Source organism: Indicator indicator, chromosome 22 (genome assembly GCF_027791375.1).
Source record: "Indicator indicator isolate 239-I01 chromosome 22, UM_Iind_1.1, whole genome shotgun sequence".
Taxonomy (NCBI): Eukaryota; Metazoa; Chordata; class Aves; order Piciformes; family Indicatoridae; genus Indicator; species Indicator indicator.
In genome coordinates, this window is record NC_072031.1 from 14,358,337 (window position 1) to 14,377,293 (window position 18,957).

An 18,957-nucleotide genomic window follows, 5' to 3' on the forward strand; every position below is an offset into this window, starting at 1 on the left:
CATGGTCCTCTCCCCGGGACCAATACACTGGTGTCAGCAGGGAACTCCTGAACCTTCCATCTCCATGGCTTAGCTGGGAAGGTGTTGGCTTCAGAAGACTCATCCTGGGGTATTTGGTTTATGGGGCAAAGAGAAAAGAGACTGAGAAGCCAGATGGGGCCAGAGATGCCCACAGGTTGGGGAAGTGAGATTTGTGCAAACCACCATCGGAGTCCTCATTCGCTCCTGTGCGGGGAAGCCAGGCTGGAGGGGACTGCACAAAGCTGTGAGCTCCGAGTTAGGAGTCTTCCCCCAGGATCTCTGTCACGAAGGAAGCCATGTCAGTCTCTTTGGTGTCATGCAAAGTAAAGAAAGGGTGCTCCTGCCAACGAGACCAAAGACAACATCAGCTGATGCCCACACACAGGCAGGTCCAAGAGCAGTCCCTGGGGGATGTCGCACAGCTGGCAAGGTGCTCGGGAAGTCACGGAACATCAACCTCCTCTCCCCAGGCTCCCATGGACACCATCCTTCAGCTCAAAGATTAACTAATGCTGTCAGGTTTGGTGTTTCTAGGTTCAACCCCAGGGGGACAGCCCACCTTGGTACTACCACTACTTCAGGTCTGATCTTGCCAAGAGCAGACAGGGCAGAGGGAAAGAACACCGAGAAACCCTGACCTTAACACCCATGGAATCAACACACCCTTCTTTCCACCTCAGGCACACTACACCCCTGCCACTCTGTGCCTGAAAAATCACCCACATGTCCCGTTGTCCTTTGACTTTCAGAATGCACTGGGACAAAGACCAGTAGGAATGGCTCCACACTTACCATAAGTTCTAAATAGTTCATTCGCTCAGCAGGGTTCTTCCTTAAGCTGGAATCAAAGAAAAGAGGGGAGAAAGTCTGTTAAGATCTTCTTCTGGTCTGTGTGGTCTGTCACAAGGGATCTCCCCTTCCCAACCAGCATGGCATCCTTCTGTGGATACCACCTATTCCTTTCCCACCTTGGCTGAGCAGGTTTGAACCACCAGCGAAGATGCCAGGCAGGTAACTGGGAAAGGACAAACTCTCAGTGTTTTGCCACAAAAAGCACAAGCCAAGCTTGCTGTCACCTGCCCCACACAGCTCCTGCTTGTCCACACAGACAGAACAAACAGGGAAGAGAGGAGATGGCTTCTCACCACTCACAGGGTGAGCTTTGCCTTGGTGGATCCACCTCTGCCTTGCACCTCCGAGTAGCACACAGGGAGCAGAGGAACACCCCGAAGGGAGCCACAAAACCACAGATCAGATTTCACCCAGAGGCACACAGATGCTGCCAGGTCCTTGTTCTCATTTCATTGCTGCTTTGCCAGAAAACATCAACATTGCAGCAGCAGCAGCGATGGCAAAAGGGGGAAGAGAAACTTCTGCACCTTCCAACCAGCCTGAGTGAGTCAGGCTGAGAGCAAAATCACTTTGGGCAGCGCTTCCTGCCACGGCCAAGCACCAGCCTCGGTATCTTGAGATCGAGGAGAAATGTGCTCTTGAAGAATGACAACCCCAGCCCCACGCTGTCCCCTCCAACCCCCTAAGGATCAGCCAGGCTGGGAAAAGCCACCAGCCCCTGCCAGAGCCTCACCACTGTGCTGTGAAGTCCACAAACTCCTTGGAGAAGCGGTCAGTGGGCAGCTGGGGTGAGGGCTCCTCCACCACTTGCTTGAGCTGTTGGAAGGGAGTCCCCCAGGACTCATATGGGAAGCGAAGAATGGCCAACTCGATCTGAGGGTGGAGACAGGTTGGTGTGAGACACTGGGATGAGCACAGCCCCATGCAGCCTGCCTACCTCAGACCTGAAATGAAAAACCTCTTTCCTTACCCATTTTCAATTTGGGTCATACCACTTTCTGCCTTTTTTTTTTTTTTTCTAAAGAAAAAAAAAAAAAAAGAAATACAAAGGCCCAGAGGCCAAAAATACTTCCTCTGGTGGCTGGTTCAGCATATTAATGCATTTACAGGAAGCCACCAAAGAGATGTAAAATGGGATTATTTAAAAAGATAACAGCACACCCTTTCTGCACTGCCTTCCAAAGTGCTCTGCTCACCACAAGGCAGCCTCTGGGCTTCAGGCTGGTACTGTATGAGTTAGGCACACACACAAAAAGTCCACAAACCCCAGAAAAAAGTGGTGGAACATCACTTAAGGAAGATTTTTGCTAAAACCATCCCAATCACTGCGTCCTTCCTACAGGTCACCTCTGCTCCCTCACCCATTCAGGCAGGATCCTGCTCTGGCAGGGTGGGTTGGACTCGATCTTTGGAGGTCCCTTCCAACCCTAATATCCTGTGATCATCAGGTCCATCATATCTTAGGCAGTGTCCTCATGCCAAGAGTCTTGAAATGAGCAACAGAACCTCCACACCTGGCAGAATGGGATGGGATGGGAGGAGTAAGAGAACTGACAGGATGCCTGCCTCTGGCTCAGGTCAGGGGAGCTCAGCTCCTGCTGCTGGAAAACTGAATGCAGCCACCAGTCAGAAAGGCCTGGCTTAGCTCAACCACAAAAATCTGAAATCAAACCCCTTCAGAAATTAAAAAAAAAAAAAAAAAAAAATCAAGAAGCCAGCCCAGGAGGAAGACATTAGAGGGAATCAGGCAGGTTGGGGCTCCACTCGGCTGCAGGCTGGCAGGCTTTCAAGCAAGGTCTCCTCTCCCATGCAGCCTTGGAAAGGTTGAGAGACTTCATCATTCATGCAATCTCCCATCCCACAGCTTCCTGCATTTTGGGAGGAAAGCCAGAGCTGATTACATTTCCAGCCAGCCAGCCCAGCTCTGGCACAGGGACACCAAGGAGAGGGGCTTGGGTTTGGCACTGCAGACAAAACAAGCTGGGGAATATCTGCCAAGAGATGGGCAGGGTGCACATAAATGTGAGAGTGCAGCACCCAGAACAAAGGCCACGGCTAAGAGGGCACAGAAAAAAAAAAATCCTGAAAACAATCTAGCCCCAGGCAGAGTCTCCTGGAAAGGGAGAGCCTCGGCATCCCCCTGGAGCCAGCAGCTGGGATTTCCTTTGTCCTCTGGCGCCAGGAGATCTCAGCTGCTCTCTGCAAGATCGGTTTCTTGCAGGAGGTAGATAAACCATCCTGAGCAGCTGCAATGTTGGAACTGAAAGCATTTCCCCTTCCTGTTGGCTGCTCTGACCTGCCCTGCAGGCAGGGCTTGCTGCAAAGCATGCACAGCATCCCTCAATGCAGCGACCTCACCCCCATCCTCCTGCAAGGCTTTGCTAACCCAGGAGGGGGATGCAAGCAGGAAGGTTGTGACCCACGACAGCAAACCCTGCTCCACTCCAAACCTCTCCAGCCAGTGCATGGGGAACAGCAGAGCAATTAAAAGCCCAAATTCTTGGACACCCAACTAAGCCTGCTGTTACGCAGGTGCAACTTGAGGCCATTTCCTACCCTATTGCTTATAATCTGGGAGAGGAGACTGACCCCCACCTTGCTCCAACCTCCTTTCAGGGACTTACAGAGTGTCAGAAGGTCTCCCCTCCTTTTTTCCAGGCTAAAAAACTCCAATTCCCTCAGGTGCTCCTCAGAAGACTTGTGCTGTAGACCCTTCACCAGCTTCATTGCCCTTGTCTGGGCACACTCCAGCACCTCAATGTCCTTCTCCTAGTGAGGGACCTAAGACTGAACCCAGAATTGAGCTGTGGCCGCATCAATGCTGAGTACAGAGTGACCATCACTGCCCTGATCCTGCTGGTCACACTATTTCTGATACACACCAGGATGCTGTTGGCCTTCTTGGCCACTTGGGCACACTGCTGGCTCACACTCAGCTAGCTGTCCCAGCTGTACTCCCCAGGACTCAGCAGGAACATGCAAGAAGGGAGGGGAAGAACAGAGAAGGGGCAGAAGACGGATCACCTCCTGGCAAGCTTGCCAGCTGACTTAGCAAGAGCTGCAGAAGTGGTGGCAAGGCTGGGGGCACACTCAGTTCACAGCTGCCTCCCTAGGGGTGAGGTATCCCTCTGCACACAGGGCAGCACCTCCACCCTGCACCTCATCTCATGCCCTCAGCTATCACACTCAGAATTTAGTCCTGTTAGGTGGGGTGAAGCCACCAGGCACCACTGGTCATGGCAGGGATGGAACCCCACCAGCACAGACCCCATCCCATCCCCAGGGCTGCAGGCTGCTGTTCCCAGCCCTTGGCATTACCATTGTGATCCCGAGACTCCAGACATCCGACTTCACGTTGTAGCCCTTCTGGTTCAGCTCAGGGTTTATTCTTTCTGGCTGTAACAGCAAAATGGAAGATATCACAACTCTTATCTTTTCTCCCAGTGCAAGCCCCACAGTGCAAACCTCTGGCTCCAAAACCCAGGCTGGGTAGTCTCCCCTGGGCTCACATCCTCACAGGGGCAGGATCTGAGGTTCAGTCTAGCACTGATGAAAGCCACATCTTGCTCCACACAACCTACAGAAACTCTCCCCTCCAGCTCCCGAATGAGGCTTGTGCTAGCCCTGCAGCATGATCTCTGCCCCAGGAGCACAAGCCCACACACATGTCACAGATGGCAAAGGGAAATTCACACTGACTTGAGGATGAAATTAAACAATCCTGCCAAGAAAAGCCTCAGCATTTGCTAGCTGACAAGGAGCACTCCTTCCATTAAAGCACAAGCAGCAGCAGCCAGTCTTCTGCAAATGGAAGGTGGCAGAGGAGTCTGCTGTGGGATTATGCACATGGCAGGGCTTACTGGGAAGCTAATCCTGTCCTTGGAGAACTCAGTGCTGAGTCAGGAAGCTCAGAGCACTCTGAAGTGGTTTCTATCTCAGAAACTAAGGCTGAAGTGGCAGCCTCTTTGAGTCAAGGATGAAGGCAGCTGAAGGCAGCTGAAGGCTGCCAGCTCCAGTCCCACACAAGCACACTTACAGCCATGTATGGTTTGCAGCCAGCATCCATGGTCTTTGCCACTGAGTCCACCAAGTAGCCACTGATCCCAAAGTCACACATTTTGACATGGCCCTCCTTGTTGATCAGCACGTTGGAAGGTTTCACATCTAAGAGAGAGAACACAAGAGGGCAGATTAGGCCTTTGCTGAGGTATCAGAGAGCCTGAGACAAGATGGACAACTCCCCACTGACCTGGAAGGGGACCAAGCAAGCCCTAACAGAAGGGGAGACAAAATCCCACCAATCTTTTATTGCAATAGGAGTTTACACAAGCAAAACTATAACCACACCCCTCAGGCAGGACAGACCTCTTCTCTTAATGAGGCAGCTCAAAAGGCTGAAATAAAATGTTGAGGAGTTAATGCTCAGCTCCTCAAGAGACATTTATGCACCCAACACATCCTTAAAATCACAACTCTCCCAAGTTCTCAGGACAGTTTGTCTCATGCCCATCAGGATCTGTCCACAGCTACACAAGAAACCACACCAGCACGAAGAGCAAGACCTGAATGTTACAATTCCCATCTGTCATTTTATAAGACCTCCTTCAGCCCTCACCTTGCTAGACCTACCCAGTCAGGAAGGCTTGGGGATTTTGTCCCCAAGAGCTGCCTTTGAGGCACCTCTGTCATCAGAGAGAGGAATTCAGTTACTATATTCAACCCTTCAGCTGGAAAGGAGGAAAAGAACAAGCTCATGCAAATAGATGCACATGGGATGCACCTCAGGAACAAGCCTTGGGCACATAGATCTGTCCACCTTGGTCCTAAGTACTCTGAGACCCCACTGTAGGCATCCCAGAGGGACACACCACCCATCTCCTAGAAAGGAGCCCTCACATCACTTATCTCAAGGCTAGGTCTCCAGCCACATCTTGCTAACCCCACCCAGCACCTACCTCTATGGATTACAGACAGTTTACTGTGCAGATGCTCCAGGGCTCGTACAATCTGGGGACAAACAGAGCAAGAAGCCATTAGTCACACACACAGCACCAGCCTCCCACTGCAAACACCACCTGTTCCCACACACCATGGGCCACAACAGAGACCTCCAACAGGCTCAAGGAATAGACAAAACCATGTGAGAACCCAAGAGGCACTCACAGACACAGCCATCTTCCCCAAAATGTCTTCAGGGATGGTTTTCTTCTTCTCCAGCACTTTCTTGTAGAATTTATCTAGGGAGGTGTCCATGAGCTCCATGCAGATCCACACATCACCCTGCAGGTGCGAGAAAAAGCAGCTGAGAGGGAATTTTCTGGAAATCTTCAGGAGCTGAAGAGAGCAGTGGAGATGAACTGACAAAGAGCCACTGTTGCTTCCATACAGGGCAAGCCAAAGTCCCTGACACACAGCCACTGCTGGCCACACCACCAGCACACAAGCTCAGCACTAGACAGTGATGGGCAGATGTCCAGGAGCCACCAAAACTACCTGCAGTGGCCTTCCTTTGAGGATCTACCCCAAACTCAACCTGGGGTAGATCCAGGACAACAGGCTTGGGCATGTGCCTTGTGAGTGAGGAATCAGACCTGCTCAAGCCTTTGACTTTAAGTTGTGGCAGCATCTCAAACAGCTCAGGTGGGCTGAAGAAAGCAAGAGGTAGTCTGGAACAGTTTAGTGCCCTTAGTGCAACTGGATGAGCCCCCAGTGCTCCAGGGTCCACCAGCCACCCCTTAGCTCAGTACCTCACGGAAGAGGGCTCCATAGAAGGTAACAGTGTAGAAGCAGTCGACTGTCCTCATGGAGATGTCCAAGTCCATCAACAACCTCTTCTGCTCCTGAGTGTTCACAGTGGCTCGGATCCGCTGAGACAAGAGAGCAGAGCACAGAGCCTTCAACAGCCAAACCACAGCAGCAACACCAGGGGCTGCCAAACCAAGACAAGCCTGTCCCCGATCAGTGGAGCTCAGCAGTGTCTGCACTCCCTGAGAGCTGCCCATCCTGATCCCCACTGCCCTCAGCAGGCAGCTGTCCTCACCTTCACAGCCATGATGGTGCCGCTCTGCGCGTGCCGGACCTTCTCCACCACCCCGTAGGCTCCACGGCCCAGCTCTGAAATCGCCACCAGGTCATCAGCTTCCACCTCGAAGTTCTTCAGGGAGAGAGACAAAAATTATTCAGACAATGAGGACATCAGCACTTCCAAACGCTGGCACCCGCAGGACTCCACCAGCTCCTTGTATGCACCAGAGAATCGTAGAACTGTTGAGGTTGAAAGAGGTTTTTGAGCTCACCATGGCCAACCCCTCCCCGGGAGGTCACAATCCCACCACTGCTGCTAAGCTAACTTCCCTAAGCACCACATCCACACATCTCAAATACCTCCAGGGATGGTGACTCCACCACCTCCCTGGGCAGCCTGTTCCAATGCCTGAGAACCCCTTCTGTGAAGGAAGTTTTCCTCATATCCACCGTGAACAACTTGAGGCCATTTCCTCTTGTCCTGTCACTTTGCTGCATGTGAGAAGAGCCCAACTCCCAAAGCACCACACTTAGAGGAGATGAGTGTTATTTTTTGCTCTGTTGAACTACAGCTCAAAGCTTCTCATCTCATACCCACCAGGGCACATTTAATTCCCCCTCTGCAGCCAGAGATCAGGACTTTCATCCTTTAAGCCAGGGCACACTGCCACTGGAAAGGGCACCAAAGCTTGGTGCCTCTCTGCCTGCTCAGCATTACTCACACAAGGGTCTCTCTGCAGTTGCTGAACTCCTTGCAGGATTTTAACAGCTCCCATGCCAACATGAGCAGCAGTCAGGAGCCTCTGCCACAGCTCCAAAAGCCTGGGTGCAGCCAGGATCCCCCACCTCACCCTGCATCCCAAGGGATGATCCTTCACAAACACACCTACATGTCTAACAGCACCTCAGGGTCAGTGGGATCGTGCACACAGCAGCCCAGCAGCTCAACTCCTAATAATCAGGGGTCTCAGGTGGGTTTTACTTCCTCCCAGCAGCAGAAAGCAGCCAGCAAGGTAAAACGTTGAGTTAGCACCCACACAGCAGCCCAGGTGACTGCAACTGCATAAAGCTCACTTCAAGCTGGAAAAATCCCATCAGAGTGCTCAGGCAAGCCTGTGCCCCACACAGCAGGGAGCCAGCGAGCTCCTGCACAACCCACGAGTCAGTTTCCCTAAGGACACCTCCCCCTGCTCTGCTGGGCAGGGCAGAGGCTGCCCGAGCGAGACAGGGGCTATTTTGGGATGCTGTGTTCATTGCTCTGAAGTCACAGACCTTCTTTTAGCCAGGCTTTATCCAGCCTCCAGCTTTCCTCCGGTCTCAGGGAGCAAAAATAATACCAGGATGCCAAATTGCCCCAGCAGCCACAAAGGCAGCCAGGGTGGGAAACATGCACGGCACAGCGCCGGATACTGTGCCTGCGAGCTACGCCCAGAGCCCAGAGGAAACAGCCTTTGGTGTCAAGGAGCCAAGCTGGGAGATGTGGCTGCTGGGCTCCTGGCCAGCAACCTCCCCTTGGTGCTGGCCACTGCATGGCCAGCAGCCACCAGCTCTACCAGACCTTCCTACCAGCCCTGTCTCTGCTTATTGGAGCCAGATGTGGCTGGCAGGAGGCCAGGGCAGGGAGCAAGGGAGGTCTGTGCCTGAGCTCAGTGCTGAGCTATGTGCTGCCCAGCACAGGAAGGTGCCAGCCCTTTCCTGGACAGATGGTGGCTCCAGAAATGAGGAGAGCAGGGCTGAAGTGGGATATGTCCAACCCCCCCACCCTGCTGCCTCAGGCTGCTGGCGGAGGAGCAGGGCAGGCTTGCAGCTCCTGCAGAGGCCTCCAGGAAGGATCTGGTGGTGCTTTTCAGGACACGTGTTCTGCAGTTGTTCCAGGTTATTGTTTGGGTTTTTTTCCTGGCATTTACCCTAAGGCTTCCCCAGAAGCTGGCAATTCCCAGCACACTCCAGGAACCAGCACTGCCCTGCCCAGCAACAAGAGGTGATGCAGTGACACAGCCGATGCTTCCCTGCCCTGCTAATAGGATGCATGGCATCACCTACATGGATCCGATGGTCCTGAGGTCACCACCCACCCCAGGAACCTGAAACTGGTCTTCTGCCCAAGCCCTCTTCCTCCAAAACACCTGGACCAGACCCCTCTTGCAAGCACTGGAGCCGGCAGAGCAGGGAAGGAAACAAACCTGGAGAGCCTTCCCCAAGCTGCAGCCTCTCCCCTTTGCACACATCATGCCCAGGCTGTCACAGAGCATCTCTCCCAGAGTTATTAATACACAGCACAATGGCTGCACAGGCAGCAGGATTGTTCCCTGGACCCAACTTCTCCACCTCTCCCTTAACCCCAGAACCTTGCAGTGAGGCCAAGGAGCCCAGATACCATCAGGCAAGTCACTTCCCAGGCTGGAAGGTAAGCAGATAGATATAGGGCTGAGCCACTGCATGGTATTTTTAGCTCCCTTGCAAACAGCCTTCTGCAGCCCCAGGAGGGCCCATAACAAGAGAATGAAATAAAAGAGTGGCTATTTCTAGCAGTGCTTTTCATTAGGTTGCTAGCAAAGGCTTTGGAGAGCTGAAGAAAAGTTTTGTGCTCATCTTCTCCTGGCCATGGCACTAACACAGCACTGCAGGTCTGCAGGACAAAGGAGACTGTGCTTGGGGCAGTGAGAGGGAGGTGAGGCCACATTGCTATAGGGGCAATGGGTTGGTTCCATCTCCTCAGACTGAGGTGGCTGATGGGGCTGTGAAGAGACCACTGTGATCTCCCATAATGGACAAAACTGCACACTGAGCCTCTGCTGTCACCCACCTGCCTTGCAGAGACTGCAACACCAGCAAGTGCACATGCTCAGGGATGAGCTGTCTTGCAGGCTGGGTGACATGTGCTGAGTGATATGTTCAGCTCCCCAGCAGTCACTGCTCTCAATACAGACACCCCATTGCTTCCCCAGGGCAAGGTCCTGCTGTGGGATCTCATCCCTACACAGATGCATCCTGTGATGCTGCACCAGCTGGGTACTGTTGCAGAATCACAGAGTTAACCAGGTTGGAAAAGACCTTTGAGCTCATCAAGCCCAACCTCTCACCCAACACCATCTAATCAACTAAACCCTGGCACTAAGTGCCTCATCCAGTCTTATTTTAAACACTTCCAGGGACAGTGACTCCACCACCTCCCTGGGCAGCCTATTCCAACGGCCAATCTCTCTTTCTGTGAAGAATTTCTTCCTAACATCCAGCCCAAACCTCCCCTGGTGCAGCTCAAGACTGTGTCCTCTCATGTGCTCTGAAACCTCAACCTGACAGGTTGTCAGGCATGATCCATGAAACTCTCCGTGCAGGAGGCAAAGGAAAAAGGAAGCAAGCAAAGAGAGAAAGCACACTGGCACGTACTTTATCTCCAATGGTAATGAACGTTCTGGAGTCCAAGTTCCTTGGAGGCCTGTGGGAAAAGAGAGAGAGTCAGGAGAAAGTCCAGCTCCTTCAGCCCTCTTGGGGGCTAAGGAGCCAGGTTTCACCTTCCTTCAAGCACTTTCAGCCACTGCTTTCCACCCTGTCTTGTTGTCGTGGCTTCAAAACAGCCCCCTCCAAACACTCACCCATGCTTTAATCATGCCAGCAACACCTCAGCCCCACACCCACGAGGCACTCACTCCACACAGGCAGCAAGAAGCCCAGACTCAGCCAGGTGAGACAGGCATCAAACCAAGAGGCTACGAAACCATCCCTGCTAAGAAGGCAAGCCCCAGGAAGCGAGAGAGGAGCTGTTTGTGTGGCAGAACAGCTCAGCTGTCCTGTTTTGACAGGCAGGTGTTGTAACAGGGCAGCCACGTAGCCCGAAACGCAGGCTGAGGGCACGGCAGGTAATTCCTCACCCCTGAGTCATCTGTGTACACTCACAGGCCTGTGCCAGGCAGCGTGGCAGGCAGAGCAGGCAGCACCTCGGCGTCAGGCTCTGCACGACACCACGCAGGTGAAAGTCTTCCTTCATGGATTTTTTTTTTTTCCCCTGTCACTACCCACTTCCCATTATGGGCAGCAGGGCACTTTTAGAGCAGACATGTCCCCTTTTGTCCCCTGTGCCTCACTTCTTTGCCCTCTCTCTCTCCCCCAGGACCTTCTAAGAGTTGAGATTGCCCAACTGGTTTAGCCTCTCCATTCCCATCAGAGCAGTACAGCAACCCCCAGCTTCAAGGAAGTACTTCAGGCTCGTTGCAGAAGCCTTGCACTGTGCAAATATTTGCACTGCAGCTTGAAAAAAAGCTCAGAGGAGTCGTGGGTAGCTTGCACCAGCCTCTGGGCATGCAAGCACTCTGCAAACCCCAGCGTGGTGCCTTCCCCAGGGGAAATTCAAACACCAACGGCAGCAGAAACACAATCACACAGAATGACTATGGTTGGGAGAGAGCTTCAAGGCCATAGAATCATGGAATAGTTTGGGTTGGATGGATGCACCCATTAGGGAAGGAGGTGGCTGTTGCATGCAAGGCTCAGCATGTGCAAGCTGGGCTGCTCAGCATCAAGTGGGGAGCTCCCCAGGCTCCCCCTCTGTCAGATTTGCCCTGTCTACCTGGGGTTTCAGTAGTGGTTTTTCCCTTTTAGGGATTTCACTGCTCTCCTGAAGCTGGGAGGGTCTCTAGAACAGGTTTCTGAAGCAAACAAGGCTCAGTGGTTGAGACCAGCCTGGGATGTTTTGGAAGAGCATCATGGAAGAGGAATTTTAGCCTTCTGTTCTTTGTCAAACCAAGTGCCACTACGCTGGGCTCTCTCCCACAGCATAACAAGCATGAGCTGCACGAAGCAAACAGGGCAAAGCAAAATTCCAGTGCTCTGAGACACTGCTGGGCACCAGCACCAAGCAGCACAACAATGCAAGATGTCTGTGTCCTCTTCATACCAAGGTGAAGTGTTGCAAACAACTCAAATTACCTCTGATATTGACCTCATCTCTCACCCCTTAACCCTCATTCCCCCTGCTCCTTCCACGGTCCAACTGCCACCACTTTTTCTCTTCCCCTGCATGAGAAAATCTGTTCAAGGGAAGAGGGTTTTTTTTCTCCACCACGACTTAGTCCTTTGGCATCAGCACAACCACAGCTGGAAGACTGAAGAGAAGTCTCCCAGCAGCCTCCCAGCCTTTGCCTTTCAGCCATTTCAACTCAAAGAAGAACTTTCCAGAGAGAGACATGCAGGCTGTGGGTGTGTGCGTGCACATCAGCACACATGTGCAATTCCTTCTCATCTCCCACAAGTCAGAGCTTAAGAGAAAAAAAAAAAAAAACAAAACTAACTATTCTGATACTCTAAAGTCTACACAGGCCATTCCCCTTGACACCATCACCTTGAATCCAGCTCCAGTGAACACTTGGCTGGCTTTAAGCAAGGGAGACACTTACGTGGTGTTGGCAACAGGTGGCTTGATGGGGACACATGTTATCCTCAGGTCCCTCTTCTTCTTGCCTTTCACTGCAAGAGAAGATGCACACATCAGCAGCTGGCATTTTAACTTGTCTCCCTTCAAGCATTCTCCTGCCTGCAGCCACCAGGTAGGGAAGCAGAGCCTGGATTCCTGCACTGTACAGCTACAGCAAGGTGACAAGAAGGTCACAGTGCTCACAACCACCTGCCTAAAATCTCAGAAGCACAAGTGGGTCTTGATGCCCCCATCAAGCACTTGCCTGCAGAAATGCTGAGGAGTGCACTGACAAGAGACTGTTTGCCAAGTTTCATGGTGCCTTGCAATGCTCCTCAGACATCCCAAGAGTGCTCTTTACCCTTCATGGGTAGACAGTCCTATGTCTTTGGGGATTTTAACTGCTGATGCTCAGGAGTTAAAGCTACGATTTCTGCAGGGCACTTACCCGGTTTGTGCGGCTCCAACGATCCTTTGGAGTCTGGAAGAGAGAAAGGAGACATCAGCTCAGCCTCCATGCTCCAGACCCATCAGGTACCAAGCCTGCATCCCTCATGGGCCCAGGCAGCACTCAAGGAGAGCAGCCCTGGCTGGGCTGCAGGCTGAGGGAGGCAGACAGAACCCAGCCAAGCCAAGCCTGGCCTCATCCCCATTTCTCCAGCCACAAGAGGTCCCCACGCCATTAGCGACGCTCCCAAAAATGCTCCCTGTCCGTCTCCTCCTTGCCCCACAGCCTCCCCACCCTGATCCCACCCAAGTCTTCTTAGAGAGAGCCAGAGCCCTTCTGCAGTTTGGGTCAGATCTGGCACAGAGGGCAACAGCCACCAGACCTCAAGCAAAACCAGAGTGTCACTCACAGACCATGAGGAGCTAGGATGGGGGCTGAAATGGTACAGCTGAAAACAAGTCCTGACTCCCCTTTCCCTCTGCATTTTGCAGCTAAAGGTGCTTTTGGCTGCACAGGCCTGGAAGATGCATTAAAAAGTACCAGGTCAAGGTGAGCTCCAGGCACTGGGCTGGGAGTGGACAGCCCTTCAAAACAGCTCCTACCTGCCTGCCTCCCAGGAAGAGGCATGAGGACAAAGTCCTGCATTCCAAAGACTGCCAGGGCAGGGAGGGGAGAGGCAAGGAGCTGGGATTTCAGGAGGACATGCAGCACTGTGGGAAAGCTCCCTCAACACTGAGACAGGAGGACCATACGTGTCTAGCATGTTCCCATCACAGCCAACCTCCATCCCCATCTCTGTCCCCCACCAGCTCCAAATGCCTCAGCTAAGAGGGGTGCTTAAAACCCACTTTTCCAGTCCCATCTTTCCCCAAACACAAACCTTGCTGTGGCTGCAAGGAAAGGCTGGTCTGCAAGATACTGCAAAGCTCCTAACTGCAGGACCTGCAGCATCCCTCCCTGCTGAAGCAATCAGTATGGTTCAAGTCCATATCCCCATCTAATCTGCTGTCTTTCCTGTGTCAGAGCTGGCCCATAAGGGTTGGGACCAGCACAGTTTCCATGAGCTACAGGAGCAATGTGAACTTCCAGCTCAATGAAACCAATGAGCAAGACCCTCTCCTCTAAGCCAATCCCACTGGGCTGGAAACCACCTCTGGAGACATGACCATGTCACAGGAATCATGGATTCTAATTCATGAGCCTGCAAAGTTCCCCTTCTCCACCACTGGAAGGGGATCACCAATAGTCCAGCATGCCCACAAAAGACACTTTGCAAAATACCTAGTAGAGCAATGAGAGGAGCAAAGGCAAAGCAGAGCCGACGGCAGGACACTGCCCATGGGTTCAAATGCCTCCCCCTTCGGGCACCCAGCCTCTTGCTGCTCAGGAAAAACCTAATAACTGGGGTCCTGAGTCCTTCTGTATCCAGGCAAGTTGGGCAAGCTCACCGTGGGCACACAGCCCAGCCCAGCCCACCCAGGGGGATGGATTGTGCTTGCTACTGCCCAGAAGCCTTGCACCGAGCGTCTCTCCCCCAGAACCTGCTCCAAAACACAGACAGGGGGTTCAGTGCAGCCCCCCAAGAGCAGCTGCCAGCCAGACCTTCACACAAACCCCTGAAATGCCCCCCATCATGGATGGTATTTTACTTCATCTGTTTGTTCTCCCTCTCCCCCATTGCCATAGTAACTCCACAGCCAGCACAAAGCTCCCTCTGTGCCGCCGGCTCCGCTGGCAGCTCCGGCCGCGGCTCGGTGACTCACACGGCAGGAGCAGGGTCCACAGGCTCCCCGAGCCAGGCCTCCTGCAGGATACGGCGTCAACCCTCCTTAGCCCCGGCTGCAGAAACCAGGCTGGAGGGAGCTGGAAGCACCCAGTCTGGGGTCAGGAATCAATGGGGTGCGTTGTTTGGTGGAGCCCAAGCTTGCAGGCAGGATCTGCAAACGCGGGCTAGAAGGGCAGCAGGGCACGCTGAGATTCCCTGTTAGAAACCCCCTGCAGCCACTTAACGCCTCTGTGAATTGGCCATTCCACATAAACACTGCTAGAACAGGAGGCCTGGACAACAGCCCACCTCCCTGTATCCCCAGCCTGCAGCCTCTGGCTTCCTGGCATTGTACCACCAGGGTGAGTGCCGATCCCCTTCCCACTCTGTCCTACCTAGCGTCACAAAAAATTTCCTAACTCCAACCTGAAAAAGCACCGATTAAACCGGAGGTATTCTGCCACCACTCCCAGGCTCTGTCTGGGCCACCTACGCTGCTGGAAAACCCAGCTCAGCCCATGCCTGCAGGAATAAAATCACCCTCGATGCTGCCCTGCAGCTGGGGGAGCCAAGGTGGAGATTGGATTTGCCTGTACAGCTCTCCCAAAATTTGGCATGAGCTTTCCAGCACCCTGCAACCTGGCCTGAACTCCTGCTTCTTGCTGCAAAAGCTTCTCCTGCTGCTTATGGGGCTGGGTTAAGCACAGCCCAGACAAGAGATGGGGACATGACAAAGCCTCCCCACTATTGCACAGCCCATCAACCACCCCCCAAGTGCCCCAAGGCTGCTGCATATTCCAGAGCTGGATGTGTCACCTCTGGGAGGTGACCTCGTTCTTGAGCCTCTGCAGCCCCTCAGGGAAAGCCCACACACTGTTTCAGGCTGAATGAGGATGGGGGAAAGGTCCGAGAGGGGAAAGAAAAGCAAAATTGCAGTGGGATGGGCATGACAAGACCTTGCAATTCAAGCCCTTCTGTCCCGAATACATCCCAGGGCAGCACTTGCTTTCAGCCCCCGCAAGCAGCTGCTGTCAGCTCCTCACCACCAAGACCTCAGCACTCTCTGTCCCCACGTTCTGGTAGGGTGGGTGCAGGAGGCATTGCTCTAACATGAAGAACACTTTGTGTCACCTGAAAACCCCAGGAACACTCCAGTTTCCCAGGGCACTGAGCTCCTGCAAGAGCAGTGGCTGCAAGCACAGAGCAGCACAGAATCTCCCCTCAAGAGATTCTCCCAGTGGGGGCAAAAAAGGCAGCATGGGGACACGTCCTGGTTACCCCTGTGAGCCCACGGGCTCTGCTGCCAGCCTGGAGCAGGCTGGGCACTGCCAGTGTGACATTCTGGGCAGCGGGAGGGGCTGCCAGCCATGGGGGCACACGGCACTGAGCCTTACACCCGGGCAGGGGAAAATTAGCTGACAAAAGTTCCTGGTGTGGAGGAGACTGTAACCCACGTGATGCTGCAGACACGTAACTGCATCCTTTATGCTAAGAAAGGCACCATTTCCTCCTTAAAAAAAAAAAAAAAAAAAAAAAAGAGCCTCACCATTACTTTTTCTCATGCTGGAACCTCCACCAGCTCAGAACTGACACAGATTATTTCCTGGAACTGCTTAATTCAACATCTGAAGCCTACCCTTTGCCACCACCAACTTCAGCCCATTATGCTGCACCTCTCGCCAGGAGCTTTATCCTTCCTACTCCTTTGGCGTGGGTGGAGAGAAATGACAGGACAATCTAAAGAACTGCAAATAAAACTATTTGCCTGAGCCGACCTTTGAAATTAAACCTGCCCCCACTGCCTCCCCAGGGCTTTGGTTCCAGCCCCAGATGAAGTCCCAAGGATGGCTGTGGCACGGGAGGCTGCTTTGTTAGCACTAGGGGAAATGTTTCGGATGCATCTCAGTTCTCCTCAGTTCAAGGAAGAAAGTCAAATGCCACGGATGGGGGCAGAAGGCTCGAGGGTGAATCCCAGCCCTGCTGCAAAGAAAGAGCTGGAAGAAAAAAGCATCAAGGGGGGGGAAAATAAAAGAAAGAAATGAGAGGCAGGGTGCAAAGCAGAGAGGGGAATTCGGTTGCTCAAGTCATAAGAGCCAGCTCCTCACAAGCACACATTGTGCTATTTTCCACCGTTGAGAGTGGAAAAAGCTATCTGTGGAAGTGGAAAAAGGACTCTCAACCTGCCGAGAGCCATCAGTCATCGAGGTCCCGCTGCAGAGAGAGGCTCCCGCGGGTCATCGCTGCCCCGTGCTCGCCACTTCTGCAAAGAAGCAAGCAAGGAGGAGGGGAAAAAACACGCCTCAGAAAAAGCCCCTTGCAGCTCCAAACTGACCTGTCAGCCCACGCTGAATCAGAGCTCCTGACTGCCGTGGTGCCTAGCTTTGCCAAAGCAACAGGCTTTTTAGCAAGGGGACAACCATGCAAGACCTGTGTGCCAGGAATGCAACCAAAACCAGAGCAAGGAGCCAGCTTTACCCTTCAAGTATTTTCCTTTACCCATGCTAAACTGCCTTTTTTTTTTTTTTTTTTACAGTTAGGATGCCAGCGTTTTAACCCCACAGAAAACATGCAAGTTTCCAATGCTTTAAAAAAATAGATCCCCAGCTGCAAACATGGACCCCAAAATCAAGGAAAAAAAAAAAAAAAAGGGGCAAAACCAACATGGATTGACCCCCAAAAGTTACCACAGTCCCTTTTAGCACCAGAATCAGCCCTTCGCTCTCCCCCACCACGTGTTTTGCAAATTGCAACATCTACCTTGCTTCTTGTCCATGGTTTCCCAGAAATGAAGCAGAACTCCAGCACGCCTGGCAGCAAAGCGGGAAGGGGGCGGACGGCAGGAGGGAGGGTGTTAAAAAAAAAAAAAAAAAAAAAAAAGAAAGAAAAAAAATAGATAGATAGATAGAGCCTGCAGGATCCTGCAGAGCAGGCACTTCTTGCAAGCACCGCTGGTTATTTGCAGTGGGGATACATGGGCTAGCTTCAGGCAGCTCTCCCGGCCCGGGGTTCGCAGAGCCCGGGAGCAGGGTGAGCTGCGGAAGGCAGCAGAGCCTTCCCTCATCGGCAGCTGCCGAGCCTGGCCGGTCTCGGCTCCAGTTACCCTTGAAAGCTCAACAGTTGTAAAAACTGCAGCGGCGAAATAGCAGCTGACGTCAACAGGAAACTGGGCGGGAGCCAGCTCCCAGCTCCAGGAGCCATTGAAGCGCTGGACTGCTAACAGTGCATCCCAGCGGGACGCCTTTTCTTCCGAAGAATTCAGCCATTCAAACCTAGCCTGCAGGCAGAGAGGCACAACCCGCTCCCGCCTTCTCCATCACCCCCTCCTCCCCGCCCGGCATCCCCATCGGAGCGACCCTCGCTCCAGGGCAGCCCTACCAGCAGCCAGCATCAGGCAGTCATCAGGGCCCAGGCTCACTGGCATTCGGGCACCGAGGGGGTGCCGGGATGGAAAGAGGTCACATTTCTTCATGCTGCAGGTAACACCTTAATTGCTTTGCCACTAACAACTATTACCACAACAAATAGTAGAAATATTGTTCCATGACAATATGGGCACAGAGCTCAGCAGCTATTCCAGGGGTTGACAACCGAGCCGGCGTCTCTGGTGGCAAAATAGAAATTGCTGCGTGGATTTGGCAAGTAAATAGCAAGGGAGAGAGATGAAAGGGGGGTGGGGGTGGGGGGCAAGGGAAAAAGGGGAGGGGAAAAAAAAAAAAAACAACAAAACATCACTCCTCTACAAACACATGCAAGAAAAGCTGTGGCAAAGCATTGCTGCTCTTCCCCTTTCCCTCAAAACCAGCCTGGCAGAAGCCAGTACTGACATTCGTGATCAAAGCCAGGCTTGGCTTTCACAGGCTGCAGTTTTGTTTTCGATTTCCCTGTCAGCCTGGAGGGGAGACACTGTACCAGCATCTTTACCTTCGACTAATTATAGAAAACGTGCCTCCAGTTTGCTCCTGAGCTGGTCCCTGACTTGTAGGCTGTGCCTGGCCGTTTGCATGTGCAGCCAGAAAAAGTCAGAGGTCAAGGTAAATGCACATACCAACAGAATGAGTGACTCTAATTTTAAATGGTGTTTATATAAGCCCCAGAAGGACTGCGGAAGATATTTTCTCAAGCACAATTCCACTCCCAGGGTATAGTTTCAGGCACAGATCATCAGCATGTGAAGGATGCTGACGCAGGAGCTGCTGCATCAAGAGTCACCAGCACCAGTCCCCAGCACTCCTGGGGAGAACAATGCTGAGCTGTCCTCTCATCATTAGCTCTCTGGCTTCATGGCTGATTCCCTGTCCCAGACATAAGATGCTCCAGACACCCACAAAATGAGCACTGCTTTGGAGCAGAAAGTCCCTAACCCAACAGGTGGGATGGGAAATACCATTTCCTTTGAGCTAGTGCTGTTAGGTTTCAGTGCCTGAGGACCAAGGGTGG

At 52.9% G+C, this 18,957-nt stretch overlaps 1 protein-coding gene across 1 annotated transcript; it reads right to left on the bottom strand.

The window, feature by feature from the left end:
• Positions 1-277: 277 nt before the first annotated feature.
• MAP2K3 (mitogen-activated protein kinase kinase 3) lies at positions 278-17,293 on the bottom strand. Its single transcript, XM_054391060.1, has 13 exons — positions 17,278-17,293; positions 12,756-12,788; positions 12,291-12,360; positions 10,288-10,336; positions 6,914-7,027; positions 6,621-6,740; positions 6,037-6,153; positions 5,829-5,880; positions 4,910-5,037; positions 4,192-4,269; positions 1,607-1,746; positions 814-859; positions 278-361 (listed from the first exon to the last, which is right to left on the bottom strand). The coding sequence occupies exons 1-13, from the start codon at positions 17,291-17,293 to the stop codon at positions 278-280; spliced, it is 1,047 nt and encodes a 348-aa protein (XP_054247035.1).
• Between the last annotated feature and the right edge of the window lie 1,664 nt (positions 17,294-18,957).

Excerpts from the sequence above, each read along its gene's own strand:
- MAP2K3 (XM_054391060.1), bottom strand. Across the intron at positions 860-1,606 it reads GTGGACTTCACAGCACAGTG|CTTAAGGAAGAACCCTGCTG; the intron begins GTGAGGCTCTGG and ends CTTTGATTCCAG. Across the intron at positions 362-813 it reads TGAACTATTTAGAACTTATG|GAGCACCCTTTCTTTACTTT; the intron begins GTAAGTGTGGAG and ends TCTCGTTGGCAG.